At 43.5% G+C, this 16,757-nt stretch overlaps 1 protein-coding gene across 1 annotated transcript in view; it reads left to right on the top strand.

The window, feature by feature from the left end:
* The window catches only part of ABHD12 (abhydrolase domain containing 12, lysophospholipase), a 59,078-nt gene continuing 42,321 nt past the window's right edge, over positions 1–16,757 (top strand). The window contains exon 1 of the mRNA XM_075064548.1: positions 1–279. Within this exon, the coding sequence (XP_074920649.1) occupies positions 146–279 (134 nt within the window). The 5' untranslated portion in view covers positions 1–145. The remainder of the gene's footprint in view (positions 280–16,757) is intronic.

Here is a 16,757-nt window from a genome sequence, read left to right as displayed (position 1 = left end):
GATTGGTGGGGGCGGGGCGGCGCGCGGTGTCGCCGCCGCCGGTGCGGTGTAGGGACGGGCCGGGACTGAGCGCGGTGACAGAAGCCGCCGCCTCCCCCGGTGCTGCGGGCGAGAGACGGGCCGAGCCGCCGCGCTGCGCCGCGGGATGAGAAAGCGGAACGAGTCCGTGACGCTGGAGCATGAGCGCCCCGCCGGCCCGCCCGAGCCGGGCTGCAGCCTGAGGCACAACCTGCGCCTGGCCGGTGCCCGGCCCCACGGCGAGCCGGCCATGAAGCGGAGGTGAGGGCGGCGCAGCGTCCGGGCGATGCCTGGCTCGAGGCCCCGCATCGGCGCTTCGCCCCCGGGCGAGCCTGGCACGCGCCCCCCGCCCCATCGTAGCGAGCCTGAGCCGAACCCCGCATCACCTGCCTGGGGCAGGTATCGTCCCCCGGGGGCAGGCGGCGGCGGCGGAGTCCCGGCCAGTGCGGCTCCCTAGGGTGACCAGACAGCAAGCGTGAGAACTCGGGAGCGGAGTGCGCGGTAATCAGAGACCCCCAAAGCGGTCAGGACATCTGGTCACCCTGCTGCAGGGCTGCTGCCAGGCTGCCCGGTCCCCGTGCAGGGCCGCTGTGGAGCCAGGGGTCTGCAGATCCTGCGCCCCCGGAGGGATGGGGGTGCTGGCAGCGCAGGGACGTTTCGCCCCCGGGTCAGTTTGTAGCTCCTCTGACTCTGCTCATCGCTGTGGTGCCTGTAAACCACAGCGCTGAAGCTGACTCAGGCCAGCAGTGACTGAAGGGGTGTTGGTGCTTTGTGTCCCAGTGCCCTTTGGGCTGCCCGGTTCGTGTGGAGGCAGGTTTTCGCGTCTCACAACAGCCATTAGTAGTCACACCCTCGTTGGTAGTCTCATCACAAAAGCAAAGGCCTGTAGGACTCAGAGCATGGAGCCTTCTTGAAAAAGTGAATACTTTTTCAACAACTGAATCACATTTAGGGGATCATAAGGAGGAAAGGGCTTGTGATATTTTTCAGTTCTGGGAGTGAAATAAAATTCTTCTTATAAACCAGTTAGGATTAATCCTTCCCAAAGGAATACTTACACACAATCCATATGGGAAAATACAACTGTAACATGAGTTTTGGTATTATTTCTGTGAAAAACAAATCTTCCTGATTTCTCCCCGAAAAGGGATGAAATACAATGCTATCCTGTAATAGGCAATACACTTATAAATGAGAACCTTATTGATGTATCTTTTGCCTTCAGTTTCTTATGTAAATACCCAAAGATATTTTATAATTGAGGCAAGAGCTTTGTGGTTTGGGTTGCTGCAACCAGATTGTATTTATGAAGGATAAAAACACCATGTAAAACTCTGAGTGCCTATTAGAAACCTACAGATTATCCTTTTCTTCTGTTGCTTAATTACCAGGTACATTTTTCATTCATCTATTTTAAAGTTATTTTTGTTTAGTCATTTCTCTGTGCTGAGGCAAGCTTCTGTTCTGTTTATGTGCAAATTTTGGCTTGAACACTGTCGATGAAAGATGTCTTAAAAGAGAAAATACTCATTGGTAGCATTTATGCTTAAATTTATGATCTACAGCTAGCAGGTGGATCTGCTGTCAAAACTGGTACATTAGGACAAATGTTTGATAATGGAGGATGGCATTCATTTGATCTTGTTTCAGATTGAATAACTGCACAGTTGATCAGCTTCCCTTAGTGTTCTATTTGTGTAACAATTTTCAAATCTAATCTGTGTCTGAATAGATTACTTTAAAAACAAGTCTTAAATAAATGACAGGTCAATTCCAGCAAGTCTCCTTTTGGTGACTCTAAAACACAACATTTTGTGGCAACATCTAGGAGACTTAAAATAAAATATTTTTATTGCATTACCTATTAAATAATACGATATTGTTAATTGATACTCATTTTCTCTGGGCTCTCAAGTTTTCAATGTACTGTAATGTTTATACTATACAGATTAATTTATATAAGTTGTTTTGGAGAGGGATGTTGAAAGAAACTTCAAGTTTTGGCAGCTGGATGGGGGACATTTAGGGTTTCTGGAGTCTGGGAAGGTGTGTCATACAGTTTGGGATTGTGGGATAAGCATATTAGCAGCATGTTCCTGAGTAAGTGGTCATCAGTGAAATAGCTAATGACTACTAAAATGTTAGTGATAGATTTCAGAGTCAGTATGATTTTGGAGGAGAATGGGGATGTCTGCATTTCTCAGAATTATTGTCTTAGGCCTGGTCTATACTACAGAATTAGGTTGAAGGAAGCCGCCTTAAGTTGACCTGTTAATATATGTGTCTACGCTACTGGGTCCTTTATGCTGACCTAAATCGCCTCTAATGTCAACTTCTTTAATTGACCTCTGCAACAGGCACAGCGCTTAATTCGATTTTCATGGGTTGACTGCGAAGTAGTGCAGACGCAGCATTGTGTAATTCGACTTAATTGGCCTCTAGGTGATGTCCCACAATGCTCATCTGTGACCGCTCTGGAGATCATTTTCAACTCTGCTGCACTGCAGTCAGGTACACAGGAAACAGGCCCTGCCCTGCTAAAGCCCCGGGAATTTTTGATTTCCCGTTTCCTGTTTGATTAGCGTTGGGAGCATGCTAGCTTGAGCACAGCTGATCATGGAGACTACACACCCCAAATGCGTTCCAGCCTGGTGTGCATAAGAGGTGGTGGATCTCATCGCTGTGTGGGCAGAAGAGTCTGGGCAGGCAGAGCTGTGATCCAGCAAAAAAACCGTTGACATCTATGCGAAGATCGCTTGTGGAATGGGGGCTACATGAGGGACACAATCATTCTGGTGCTGAACCCCACACATGCCAGTTCTACTCACCACTGCTGAAACAGCACAGTGAATAGTTCTGATTATGGCTTGCACCTACGTAATAAAGGTTTTTTTTTTAATGAAAATGGCCTTGCAATGGAAACATTTTATGCATGTACAATGGTCCCTTTCTTTTTTCCCATGACTGACAGCTGGAAATGTGTCCTTCGTCATGTCATCAACACCTGAAAGCAGACTTTTGCTGATTAGAAGGAGGAGAAAGAGAATGCGGGAGGACATGTTCACCTAGATAATGAACGCCTCTGGGACAGCTGAGACAGAACTGAGAGTGTGGAGGATTTAACTGTCTGAGAAGTTAGACATAGGCATGGAGAGCAGACAAGCTTCTCATGAGCATGAGTGTGCGGCGCAGGATGAGATGCTTCAGATTATGAAGGACCAATGAGACATGTTGAGGCATCTGGTTGAACTGCAGGAACAGAAGCAGAAGGGTAGAGTCCCTCTGCAGACCCTGGTGGACAGCCAGCCAGTATCACCTGGCGAGGAATCACCTTCTCCCAAGCGTTCCAAGAGGCATGGGTGAAAATTCCATTATCTCTTTCACTTAACTTGGGGGTAGGGTGCAAGGAACAGAAGGCTCCTGTTCACAGACCTTTGATGGTCTAGAATGTGGTGTTATGTTACACAGCTGAAATTGTTTCTCCTGTTCCAACTTCATAACCCCTTTTCCCCAAAGCTAACTTTTTTTTCTGTTCTCCCTCTTTACTTATGTCTGTTAAATAAAGTAAATGGATTCAAGAAATAAATGTTATTTATTGAATAGAAGCAGTGGGTTTGGGCATGGGTTGGCTTTATAGGGACAGTGGTACAAGCCAGGTGAAGCTTTGGGAAAGCACAGTGCAGACAAAAAGCTCACATTACTGTGACTCATTGTTGAAATGGCTTTTCAAAGCCTTGTGGATACGCAGCGCCCCTTGCTGTGCTCTTCTTATTGCCTTGGTGTCTGGCTGCTCAAAAGTGGCTGCCATGCGATCTGCCTCAAACTGCCCACCCTTGTAGAAAATTTCCTCCCTTTTTTCCCCACATGTATTATGGAGCACACAGCTGGCAGTTATAACCATGGGGATGTTCTCTTCTAAGGTCCAAACTTGTTAGTAATTTTCTCCAGTGCCCTTTTAAATGACAAAGGCGCATTCAACCACTATTATGCACTTGCTGAGCCTATAATTGAACCGTTCCTTACTGTTGTTCAGATGGCCGGTGTATGGTTTCATAAGATATGGGAGCAAGGGGTAGGTTGGGTCCCGCAGGATAACTACAGGCATCTCAACATCATCAATATTTGTTTTGTGGCCTGGAAGAGAAGTCCAAGATTGAAGCTTTTTGTACAGACCTGAGTTCCTAAAGATGTGCTCATCATGAACCTTTCCCAACCATCTTACGTTGATGTTGGTGAAACACCCCTTGTGATCCACCAGTGCTTGCAACACCATTGAAAAGTATCCCTTTTGGTTTATGCACTCTTTGGCAAGGTGGTCTGGTGCTAAAATAGGGATATGTGTGCCATCTGTCTCCCACTGCAGTTAGGGAACCCCATTGCGGCAAAACCATCCATTATGTCCTGCACGTTTCCCAGACTCACTGTCCTTCATAGCAGAAGTCAATTAATGGCCCTGCACACTTGGAGCACAGCAGTGCCCATGGCTGATTTACCTTCTCCAAATTGATTCCCCACTGATCGGTAACTGTCTGCTGTTGCAAGCTTCCAAATAGCGATCGCCACTCGCTTCTCCCAGGGCCGGTGCTACCATTTAGGTGACCTAGGCAATGGCCTAGGGCACCAGAATTTTTAGGGGGCGGCATTTTGCCGGGGGGCTCACGTGGCTCCGGGGGACCTACCGCAGTCATGCTGGCGGACGGTCCGTTGCTGTGGCGGCTCCGGTGGAGCTGCCGCAGTCATGGTGGCGGACGGTGCGCTGGTCTAAAGGCTCCGGCGGACCTACTGCAGTCATGCCTGCGCCAGGTCCACCGGAGCCTTTAGACCAGCAGACTGGCTGCTGGCACGACTGCGAGCCGCGAGGGGTGGCGAAACAGCCATCTGCCTAGGGCGTCAGAAACCCTGGCGCCGCTTCTGGCTTCTCCACTGTCAGAAAAGCTCTCATTTTTGTGTTGCTGAACTGCAGGGCAGGGGAAAGCTCTGCACAAAGTTCCTGGAAGGCGGCCTTCCACATTCGAAATTTCTGAAGCCACTGCTCATCATCCCATACCCGCAAAACAATGCGGTCCCACCAGTCAGTGCTTGTTTCACGGGACCAGAAATGGTGCTCAACAGAGTACAGCTGCTCTGTGACTGCCAGCGACAACTCTGAATTGTTTTTTTCAATGGCTTGCAGCAGGGCTGCTTGCAGGACTTTGCAATATTCCGTGGGGCAGACCCTGCTTCGGTTCTGGAAATACTGCAGGAGACGGTGTGAGGTGTTTGAGATGCTCATAGCAAGAGTGCACAACTGAGCAGGCTCCATGCTTCTGGGGTTATGGCATATGCACAGGGTTTTAAGGCACGAAAACCACTGGGTTGTTTGCCATTGATACGAGGGAGGGAGGACTATGCACCATGGGATGCTGACGCAGTGCTCCCATTCTCCCCTGCGACAATATTTTGGTCCTATGAGGCATTGCACAAACTTCCCAAAACACACTGCGGGAAGTTGCACTTTAGAATAGCTACCCATGATGCACTGCTTTGTGCATTGATGCAGGCGCTGCTAGTGAGGACACACTCTGTCGAGACAATGAACATGGTGTGGTCACGCACAATTGACTTAATTGGGAGGTTTTAGTTCAAATTAGATAAAGTCAACTTAATTTTGTAATGTAGACAAGCCCTTTGTCTGTCTGCAGACTCAGGGAAACAACACATCTGTTAGACTAAGTTAATGCTTTTAACCTTTCCTGCATAAACACAAAAGATCTTTACTTTTTAAAATAATAGCTTAGACTGTTGCTCAACTCTGCAGCAAAAGTCGCTCATGTGGCTGATCCTATGATTCTGGAATGCACTAGGCTGTGAAAGTAATGCCAGTTGTGTTTATTACAGTGCTCGTGAATGGTGACTTTTTAAAGTAGTAGCACAGCATTAGCCTGAGCTTCCCAACAGGATTTACTGCATTTTAACTTAATTAAGGTGGCTCAAGTGCACCTCTTCAGAGCAACACAAGCACTAAACAGCAGAGTAATCATAATTGTAGGTAACGTTTGCAGAATACAGTACCAATCTACAAGGAGTAGCCTACCACCATCAATCAATGTTAAATCACACTAGTAACCTTTCTGTCCCTCTGTTTCAGTTCATACTGCCACCCAGTGTTCATACATCCCAGAACGGAGAATCATACTGAAGTGCACAAACACCTGTTTGCTTAGCTATTTTATTGTAACATGTTACGAATATACATTTGAAAATGGTTGTGTACATTTGGATAAGATTTGTGTGGTTTGGTTAATGTATATTGTAGTTGATGTGACTTTTTTTTTAGTGGTAATGTAGATGTTGCTTTTCAGAAGGTAAGAAATAAGTGTATTTGATCAATGCTTCAATTCTTTGTATGGTAATACTAAAACTGTAAATATTATATAGTCACATTTTCAGAAATTTTCACTAATTTTATGAACCTCCAATTCCTGTGTTTCTACTTTGAAAAACTTTCAGCACCTCTGAAAATCAGTCAGTTTCTTCTCAGTTCAGGCACAAAAAATTAGTGAATGATTTTGAAAACAGTAGTCATCATTATTAAATATAGCATTGGAACATTCAATTGTAGGCTGTACCATTGCAGCATGATCTTAAGTTCTTGGTATCTATCTACAAAAGGTCTTTGTAATTTGTCTTTAAGATCTAAACTACTTCCAGTGCTGGCTGGTTTAAAAGCAGGATCTTCAAGACTGCTAAAGATTGGTATGTTACAAAACCATCTTTGCCCCCACCCCTTTAAAAATGTAAATAACACTGGTAAAGCAATATAGTGATAGACTTCCAAAAAGTTGACTTGATTCTTCTGAATCCAAATTTTATTGGAGATTAGAAACAATTTTATTAATGTTAAGCAAAAGGACTACTTAATTTTAGCATCATTGATAAAAGAAATGTTCTTCTCTTAAAAATGATCACTTGATTCTCTTGTCAAATCCTTTGCTGTTGTTCCTATATTTTGTTTTTATTAGAATGATAATTTCAGAGTGCTTCCTGTCTGAGTTAATAACCAGAACCTGGGCTTGATAAATGGCTGAGGAATTTCACTTTGGGGGAATCATGTTGTGGGCTAATAGGAAAGCCTTTCACTTCATATTATCAAATGTTAATTTAAAAAGTAAGATTTAAAAAATGCTACAATCCCCTCCTCCACTGCCCCAACCAAAATTGTCTGTCAAACTGCTGAAAGATTTTAACAATTGCCTTTCCTCTCTTCTCTCCTCCCATGTTTCTCCTGTGTGGGAAACAGTGTGTGAGAGACACCCAGAATGGAGAATACAAAAATTGTTCGTAAAGGAGACTTATACCCTGTGGGATGCATTCCTTCAGTGTAAATAACTGTCTTTAGCTTCTGTTTCCTGATTATTTCTGATGCAGATACATTCTAATAGTGAATGGACACCACATTTGTGTGAACATAGATCACTTTGGGATTGAAATGAGGGACATTTGAGCGAGATATCACATTCTATTATTGCACTTATCATAATTGGAAGGCAGAAAGAGGGTTCTTCATCCACCCCTCACTCCCAGTTCTCTTTCTAATGAATGGTATTTGGGAAACAGGTATCAGTGGTCATTTGATCAAAATTTAGACAATTTAGTTTTGTACTACCCTCTGATTTTCTTTTCATAGATTCATAGACTCTAGGACTGGAAGGGACCTCGAGAGGTCATCGAGTCCAGTCCCCTGCCCTCATGGCAGGACCAAATACTGTCTAGACCATCCCTGATAGACATTTATCTAACCTACTCTTAAATATCTCCAGAGATGGAGATTCCACAACCTCCCTAGGCAATTTATTCCAGTGTTTAACTACCCTGACAGTTAGGAACTTTTTCCTAATGTCCAACCTAAATCTCCCTTGCTGCAGTTTAAGCCCATTGCTTCTTGTTCTATCATTAGAGGCTAAGGTGAACAAGTTTTCTCCCTCCTCCTGATGACACCCTTTTAGATACCTGAAAACTGCTATCATGTCCCCTCTCAGTCTTCTCTTTTCCAAACTAAATAAACCCAATTCTTTCAGCCTTCCTTCATAGGTCATGTTCTCAAGACCTTTAATCATTCTTGTTGCTCTTCTCTGGACCCTCTCCAATTTCTCCACATCTTTCTTGAAATGCGGTGCCCAGAACTGGACACAATACTCCAGTTGAGGCCTAACCAGCGCAGAGTAGAGTGGAAGAATGACTTCTCGTGTCTTGTTTACAACACACCTGTTAATGCATCCCAGAATCATGTTTGCTTTTTTTGCAACAGTATCACACTGTTGACTCATATTTAGCTTGTGGTCCACTATGACCCCTAGATCTCTTTCTGCCATACTCCTTCCTAGACAGTCTCTTCCCATTCTGTATGTGTGAAACTGATTGTTCCTTCCTAAGTGGAGCACTTTGCATTTGTCTTTATTGAACTTCATCCGGTTTACCTCAGACCATTTCTCCAATTTGTCCAGATCATTTTGAATTTTGACCCTGTCCTCCAAAGCAGTTGCAATCCCTCCCAGTTTGGTATCGTCCGCAAACTTAATAAGCGTACTTTCTATGCCAACATCTAAGTCGTTGATGAAGATATTGAACAGAGCCGGTCCCAAAACAGACCCCTGCGGAACCCCACTTGTTATACCTTTCCAGCAGGATTGGGAACCATTAATAACTACTCTCTGAGTACGGTTATCCAGCCAGTTATGCACCCACCTTATAGTAGCCCCATCTAAATTGTATTTGCCTAGTTTATCGATAAGGATATCATGCGAGACCGTATCAAATGCCTTACTAAAGTCTAGGTATACCACATCCACCGCTTCTCCCTTATCCACAAGACTCGTTATCCTATCAAAGAAAGCTATCAGATTGGTTTGACACGATTTGTTCTTTACAAATCCATGCTGGCTATTCCCTATCACCTTACCACCTTCCAAGTGTTTGCAGATGATTTCTTTAATTACTTGCTCCATTATCTTCCCTGGCACAGAAGTTAAACTAACTGGTCTGTAGTTTCCTGGGTTGTTTTTATTTCCCTTTTTATAGATGGGCACTATATTTGCCCTTTTCCAGTCTTCCGGAATCTCTCCTGTCTCCCATGACTTTCCAAAGATAATAGCTAGAGGCTCAGATACCTCCTCTATTAACTCCTTGAGTATTCTAGGATGCATTTCATCAGGCCCTGGTGACTTGCAGGCATCTAACTTTTCTAAGTGATTTTTAACTTGCTCTTTTTTTATTTTATCTTCTAAACCTACCCCCTTCCCATAAGCATTCACTATGTTAGACATTCCTTCAGACTTCTCAGTGAAGACCGAAACAAAGAAGTCATTAAGCATCTCTGCCATTTCCAAGTTTCCTCTTACTGTTTCTACCTCCTCACTGAGCAGTGGGCCTACCCTGTCCTTTTTCAAAGCTTTGTATTTGACAGTAAATTTGAGTATTTAAAATAACATTAGCAACTTGAATTTTTTGGAGCAGACTAGTTTAAAATTAATTTTTCTGATAATATTTCTAGATTTTCTAGTATTAAAAAAAGGAAAGGCTTTTCTAGTTCCCTCTCCTGTGTTTGTAAGGGTCTTTTGGGTGAGCCTAAAAGCAATATCACTAAACAGGCGTGGGCCTCGCCCTCTCCCCCTTCTTTTTAACATGCTTGCCTTTTGCCTCTTCAGTGTTAGCTTTGCTGCTGCTGCTACTAGGAAACACCCTCTTGCTGAACCAGGAGGAAGAACACACACACAAGCTCTCTCCAGAACAGGGCATGAGTAATAGTGTAAGGTTAGTATATAGGACAGAAAGTGCAAATGACCATCAACAAAGCAGTGCCACTGACTATACACAGTGCTGTCAAATACAGAGTAAACAAACTGGAAAAAAAATTGAAACTGGTGTGATTATGTAGTGTTAATTTGACAAATAAAATTTGCAGAATTTTGCTGAATTTTAAAATATCGTGCACAGAATTTACATTTTTTTGGCACAGAATTTCCCCCAGGAGTAATACTTCCCAAATATGGTCACCTGTATCTGGAGGCGTGATGAGTGCTGATAAAGCTGAGATTCAGATATGCCCTTTCTCCCTTAATGTTCCTTCCGACTTTCATATCAGTGAATCCTCATGAAAGTGTTACTGACGTATTTTCTTGTTTAATTTTCCTCAAACACTTCTAAAAATTTGATTAAACTAAACAGGGATAATTTTAGGGACATTTGGTTTTGTTTTGGTGAAATTTGGATTTATAAGAGGAAAATTTACCGGAATAACTGTTCTGGAATAACTGTTCTAGAATCACTTGTGTGGACACTCTTATTCCAGAATAAATCTCCACATGGGGAGTCATTCCAGAATAGCTATAGCACATTAAATACACCCTGCCTTATTGTGGAGCAACTTCCTCATGTAAACAAGCCCTAACTCTTCATCAGGTATGTCAGATCTGTAACAGGGTTTGAAAAATCCACATGCAAGTTGTGAGTAGGAAACTTTTTTCCTCCCTAGAGGAAGGGGAGCCTAAGCCGCCATCATCTGCAGAACTAGCTTTCACTTAGAAACCAATCCAAGTCCTCTTCCATAAACTTCTGGCCCTTATAGTTGAAAAAAACTTTCCAAACATGAATAGAGGCTGTGTTGTTTGCTAAAGTTTGTGACAGACAGCTATCCAGTGCTAATGTTGCTCAGAGCTTTCCTGAGTCCCAGCAGAGTTAAAATAAAATGTTCTGGTTAATTTCACAGCTGATTTGGGCAGTAACAAAGCTTAGAATCATGTCAGTTTCATTCTGCTGCTGTTTATGAAAGATGTGAACATCAGCAGAGACAGTCACTGGAGCTATTGATGGGTTTGTAAGGGCTCAAATGGAAGCTGGAGTACTGATAACTTTGCGGGGGCGGCGGAAGGGAGAGTATCTTATTGGAGAAGAAAGTACATTCTCCATTCCAGCCACCAGAGTTGGGCTTAAAGTGTAGGTCCTCTACTTAGTGGGTGGAGGGAGAGCCAAGGACATCAAGAAGGCTGAGGTGTTTAATGCCTATTTTGCTTCAGCCTTCACTAAAAAGGTTAACAGATACTCAACACAATTAATATTAATGATGGAGAAGGAACACAAGCCAAAACAGGGAGAGAACAAGTTGAAGAATATTTAGCTAAGTTAGATGTATTCAAGTCAGTGGACCTGATCAAATTCATGCTAGGATATTTAAGGAACTAGCTGAAGCAGTCTCAAAATAGCTAGCAGTTATCTTTGAGAACTCATGGGGGGATAGTGAGGTCCCAAAAGAGTGGAGAAGGGCAAACATAGTACCTATCTTTAAAAAGGGAAGTAAAGAGGCCCCCCGGGAATTATAGACCAGTCAGCCTAACTTCAGTATCTGGAAAGATACCGGAACAAATTATTAAACATTCAGTTTGTAAGCACCGAAAGGATAATAAGGTTGGTTATGAGGAACAACCAGCATGGATTTGTCAAAAACAAATCATGTCAAACCAACCCAGTTTCCTTCTTTGACACATTACTGGCCTAGTAAATGGGGGGGAAGCCAGTGGATGTGAGAGATCTTGGTTTTGGTAAGGTTTTTGACACAGTCCCACATGACGTTCTCATAAACAAACTAGGGAAATAATTTAATCTAGAAAACATAAGGTGGGTGCACAACTGTTTGAAAGCATGTAGGGAAACGAGTAAATGGGTTGGTGTCATACTGGGAGGGCATATCTTGTGGGGTCCTGCAGCAGTCAGTCATGGGTCAGTTGCTAGTCAGTATTTTCATTAATGACTTGGATAATGGAGTGGAGATTATGCTTATAAAATTTGTGGATGACACCAAGCTGGGTGGGATTGCAAGGATTTGGGAGCACAGGATTAGAATTCAAAATGATCTTGACAAATTGGAGAATTGGTTTGAAATCAACAAGATTAAATTCAGTAAAGAAATATTTAATATTACACTTAGGAAGGAAAAATCAACTACACAGTGGGGGATAACTGGGTAAGTGGTAATAGCACTGAAAAGTATCTGAGGTGATAGTGGATCACAACTTGAATATGAGTCAACAATGTGATGCAGTTACTAAAAAGGCTAATATTCGGTGGTGTATCAGTCAGAGTGCTGTTTGTAAACAGGGGAGGTAACTGTCCTGCTGTACTCAGCGCTGATGAGGCCTCATCTGGAGTATTGTATCCAGTTCTGGTGCCACACTTCAGGAAAGATGTGGACGAACTGGAGAGTCTGGTGTAGAGCAAGAAAAATGATAAGGACTTAGAAAACCTGACCTATGAGGAAAGGTTTAGAAACACTGGGCATGTTTTAGTCTTGAGGAAAAAAAAGCTTGAGGCAGGATTGGATAAGTCTGCAAATGTGGGAAGGGCTGTTATAAAAGAACTGTGATCAGTTGTTCTCCATGTCCTCTGAAGGAAGGATAAGAGGAAACGGGCTTGATCTGCAGCAAGGCAGATTTAGGTGACACATAGGAAAAACTTTCTAACTCTCAGGGTAGTTAAGCTCTGGAACAGGCTTCCAGGGGAGGCTGTGGATTCCCCATCACTGGAGGTGTTTAAGAACAGGATTGGTCTGGGGGTTTACTTGGTCCTGCCACAGCTCAGGGGCGGGACTTGATGCCCTTCCAAGGTCCCTTCCAGCCCTACATTTCTGTGATTTCACAACAGAAAAAAGATGCTTTTGACTTTTTTTAAATAGAAGCTCAGAATTTGCAGAATGTAGCCAAAAATTGTGAAGAGACTCTGGTTCTTTCAGCATAGCAGTACCAGAAAAAAAAAAAAAGCTATTCTACAAAATCATCTTAAACAAATCCTGTTACATGTGATATTTGATTTTATTAGTGGTAATGGAGTGGAGAAAAATGTGTAAAGGGTTATCCTAGGAATGCTGGAGCAAAGATGTTCCTAGAATTTAAGACTGTCATTTCACACAGGAGCAGTTCTGGTGTATAAACAAGATCTGTGTTGCACAAGATGAGCTAAAGGAAAGTAAACAACCTTAAAATTCTAATCCCCATGCCTGGTTTTGATCCCAAAAGTTCATTGTTGCAAACACCCTTGGGTGCAATTATTAAGTGTTTGCAATGTACTATGTAAGTGCTAAGCACTTAAAATAACTGTAGCATCTGCTTAGTTCTTCTTCCAAGTTTTTAGTAGTTTTCTTGTGACGTACATAATTCCCATCAACACTAATGTGAATTACTCATGTTGGAGAATAATGTCGCTATTGTCTGTACTGTACACTCAACATATGTTGATTTATTTTAATTATATTGCCACACTTTCCATTCTTATTTTGTTACCTTCAAGAGGATGGGAGGATTTGTTTGTGACTTTTTGTTTCAGGTTACTTGTACTAATTTATAGGTGATCTGGAGCTGAGTGCCTATTGTAGAATACAGTAACTCCTCACTTAACGTTGTAGTAATGTTCCTGAAAAATGCTACTTTAAGCGAAATGATGTTAAGTAAATCCAATTTCCCCATAAGAATTAATGTAAATGGGGGGGTTAGGTTCCAGGGAATCTTTTTTCACCAGACAAAAGACTATATTTTATACATACATATATATGTACACACACATACACACAGTATAAGTTTTTAAACAATTTAATACTGTACACAGCAATGATGATTGTAAAGCTTGGTTGAGGTGGTGAAGTCAGAGGGTGGGATATTTCCCAGGGAATTCCTTACTGCTAAATGATGAACTAGCAATCAGCTGAGCTGTCAAGGATTAACACGTTGTTAATGTAGCCTCACATGCTACAAGGCAGCATGAATGGAGGGAGGGGAGACAGCATGGCAGAGAGAGACAGAGACACACTGTGTGAGAGAGAGAGAGAGATAGGCATTGCCCCTTTAAGTACGCTGACCCCACTCTTAAGTACATTGCCTTTTTAAGTAGATCAGCAAGCTCCCTCCATCCTGATCCGTGTCCTGTCCCTGCCACTCTGTGGAGATGGCCCGATGGGGTAAAGGAGCAAGGGAGGGGGATACCCTGACATTAGCACTCTTCTTTCCCCCCTCCCCATTGCACAGCAAGCAGGAGGCTCCTGGGAGCAGCGCCAAGGCAGAGGGCAAGAGCAGCACAGGGCAGTGGGGGGAGGGACAGCTGAACTGCCCATTAGTTGATAGCCAGCTTAAGAGAGTGGGGAGCTGATAGGGGGCTGTCGATCCACCCTGGTTCCAAGCCCCCACCATCTAGCTCCAATGGGCTGCTCTTCCTGCAAGCAGTGGACAAAGCAGGTGGCAGCCAAACAATGTTATAAGGGAGCATTGCACAACTTTAAACATGTTCCCTAATTGATCAGGAACATTAACAGTGAAACAACGTTAACCTGGATGACTTTAAGTGAGGAGTTACTGTACCAAAAGGGATGGACTAATTGTGATAGACATGGTAATTTCCTGCAATATCCTTGAAAAACCTTATTGTATCTTATGCAAAGTTTATGTATATTGTTGGGGTGGGGCTGTGTGTAACCTCTCTAGCCAGGAGATGTGATGTGAGGCCAGGAAGTTCAAAGAATTATGTTGACATTGTGTTGACAAGAATAGATTTTTGGTGACAAAAAGTGTGGTATAGATTTCCTGGGAAATACCCAGGGAGAGTTTAATACAGATTCCCCATCTCTGGTTATGGAAAAACTCAGCCTTTTGTAGCTACACCGTGAGAAAAGGGGTGATTGTCTGATAATTACCTGTTCCAAAGGCCCCACCTGTGTAAAGAACCAGGTTTATGTGTCCAGGCTGGGGTCTGGTTCAGAATCTGATACAGTTAGGAACTTGTAACCGTGGAGCAAATCCAGTTGTGGGTCTCAAAGGACAGATGCCTACCAGAGCCTGAGGTTGGAGTTGAGGGTGACTGTTGTGTAAGCTTTTTAGCATGTGTGTAGGTTCTTTTATTGGTTTCTGATAATTTCTCTATAACATTTATTCACAAGGTGAAAATGAGTTTGTGTATAAAGAGCAGTGGTGTAACTTGTAACCGCAGGCAGTACACTGGACATAGCCTCTGGAGAGAAAGCAAAGGGCAGACTTTAGTCCTTTGGACTGTCTGGCTTGCAGGGGCTATTGCAGGGCAGGCAGAGAACTGTACAGCTTGGAAAACCCTCTGGTGAGGAGGGAGAGACGAGTCTCGTTCCAAGAGAGGTGACAGCTGAGGAGCTGTGAGGAGTGAGTGCTCTTGAGAAACAACTGAAGGGGAATACAGGTGAAGTTGCCCTGAAACTGACACTAATAACTTAAATCAGGCCTGATCCTTAAGGGTATTTAGGTACCCGGCTCCCAGTAAAATCAATGGAAATTAGTTGCTTAAATACTTTTGGAGGCTCTGGGTCTCACTGAATGTTTTTCTTAAAGGAGCTTGCAGTCTTATTCCTCCCTAAACCTGACTTTCTTTAAAATGGTTAGAATCTCTTCTTTGGACTGTAGGTCTCTCTTTTTTATAATCATATTGTGTATGGAGCTTGTAGGAGGGCTAGTAAGGAGGCCTGGGGTGCAGTGTACTCAATATGTTGGTGCCACCTAACTCTTGTCTCTCTCTGATTTGGATGATGCAGTTAAGAGCATCAGCCAGTGTCTAGTTGAGACTGGGGCAAACACAACAGCAAGTTGGCTGAAGCTCAAGCCAGACAAGAGTAAGATGATGATGGACTGTGGAAAGCAACTCGAGGAGATGGCAGAGGTAAAACCCTTTGATGATGCGAGTATGTCAGCCATTAGTTACTAGGGTTCACATTTAGGAGAGATTTTTAACACCCCTGGCTGCTATTTGAGAATCATGTTACAGCAGTGACCAAATCAGCTCTTTTCTAGCTGTGTCTGGCAAAGCAGCTGCAACCCTTCCTTCTACATGTGGACAATTGCCACTATTGTCCATCCTCTTGTTACCTCAAGATTAGGCGATTGCAGTGTGCTCTGCATGGGACTATGCCTTGGAACCATGTGGAGGCTGAAGTTGATGCAGCATACAGCAGTTGACTGATTGAGCAGAGCATCTTGCTCGGCACATGTGATGACAGTGCAAAGTCTGAGATCTGCACGGATAGCCTGTTGTTCTCTGAGTGGAGTTTGTGTTGGAGATAAGTCAGTATGGAAGATCTTTGTCTTGGTGTGGATATATTGCAAAGCAAGTGTTAGAATGGGTTCCTGTCTGCATCCTGTATCACTTGCCATACCGGTATTGCCCTGGCCTCTTCCTTTGTCATTGAGTGTTGAACGCATTCTACAACAATGTGCATTACCTCACCTTTTGGGGGCGAAGCCAGACCTTTTGGCACCCGCTCCCCTATTTGGTATAAACATTGCTTGTGCCAATCAGAGGCGCCACACACCCACCACGGTTTGCGGGTCTGTCCACTATGACACTTCTGTGATGTCATAGTGGGTATTTTAGGGGTTGCCCTGCATTGGAGGCAGAGAGAGGGAAAACGGTGTCCCGTGTATACCGTGTATGCGTAACCGAGCCTGTCACCTCGAAGCCTCTTCTCAGCTCAGCTGTTCAAATGAGCTTCTACGTTGCCGGTCGTGATGTGTTGTTTGTATTTGTAAGTTCAGTTATTACTAAATGCTGCATTTTTTTTGTAATATTGTTAGTAGATTTTTAGGCATTGTGTGTTTTAGGTTTTGTTACTCTATTAGCTATCATAAGCTGCTTCCCTTACCCCTTGTAACTATCCCCAATAAAATTTAAAATTGATTAATTTTAGTTGTGTGTGTGTGTCTGCAGTT

Source organism: Chelonoidis abingdonii, chromosome 3 (assembly GCF_003597395.2).
Source record: "Chelonoidis abingdonii isolate Lonesome George chromosome 3, CheloAbing_2.0, whole genome shotgun sequence".
NCBI classification, from domain to species: Eukaryota; Metazoa; Chordata; order Testudines; family Testudinidae; genus Chelonoidis; species Chelonoidis abingdonii.
The sequence above is the reverse complement of the archived record's forward strand: the minus strand, read 5'-3'. Positions and strand labels throughout refer to the sequence as shown.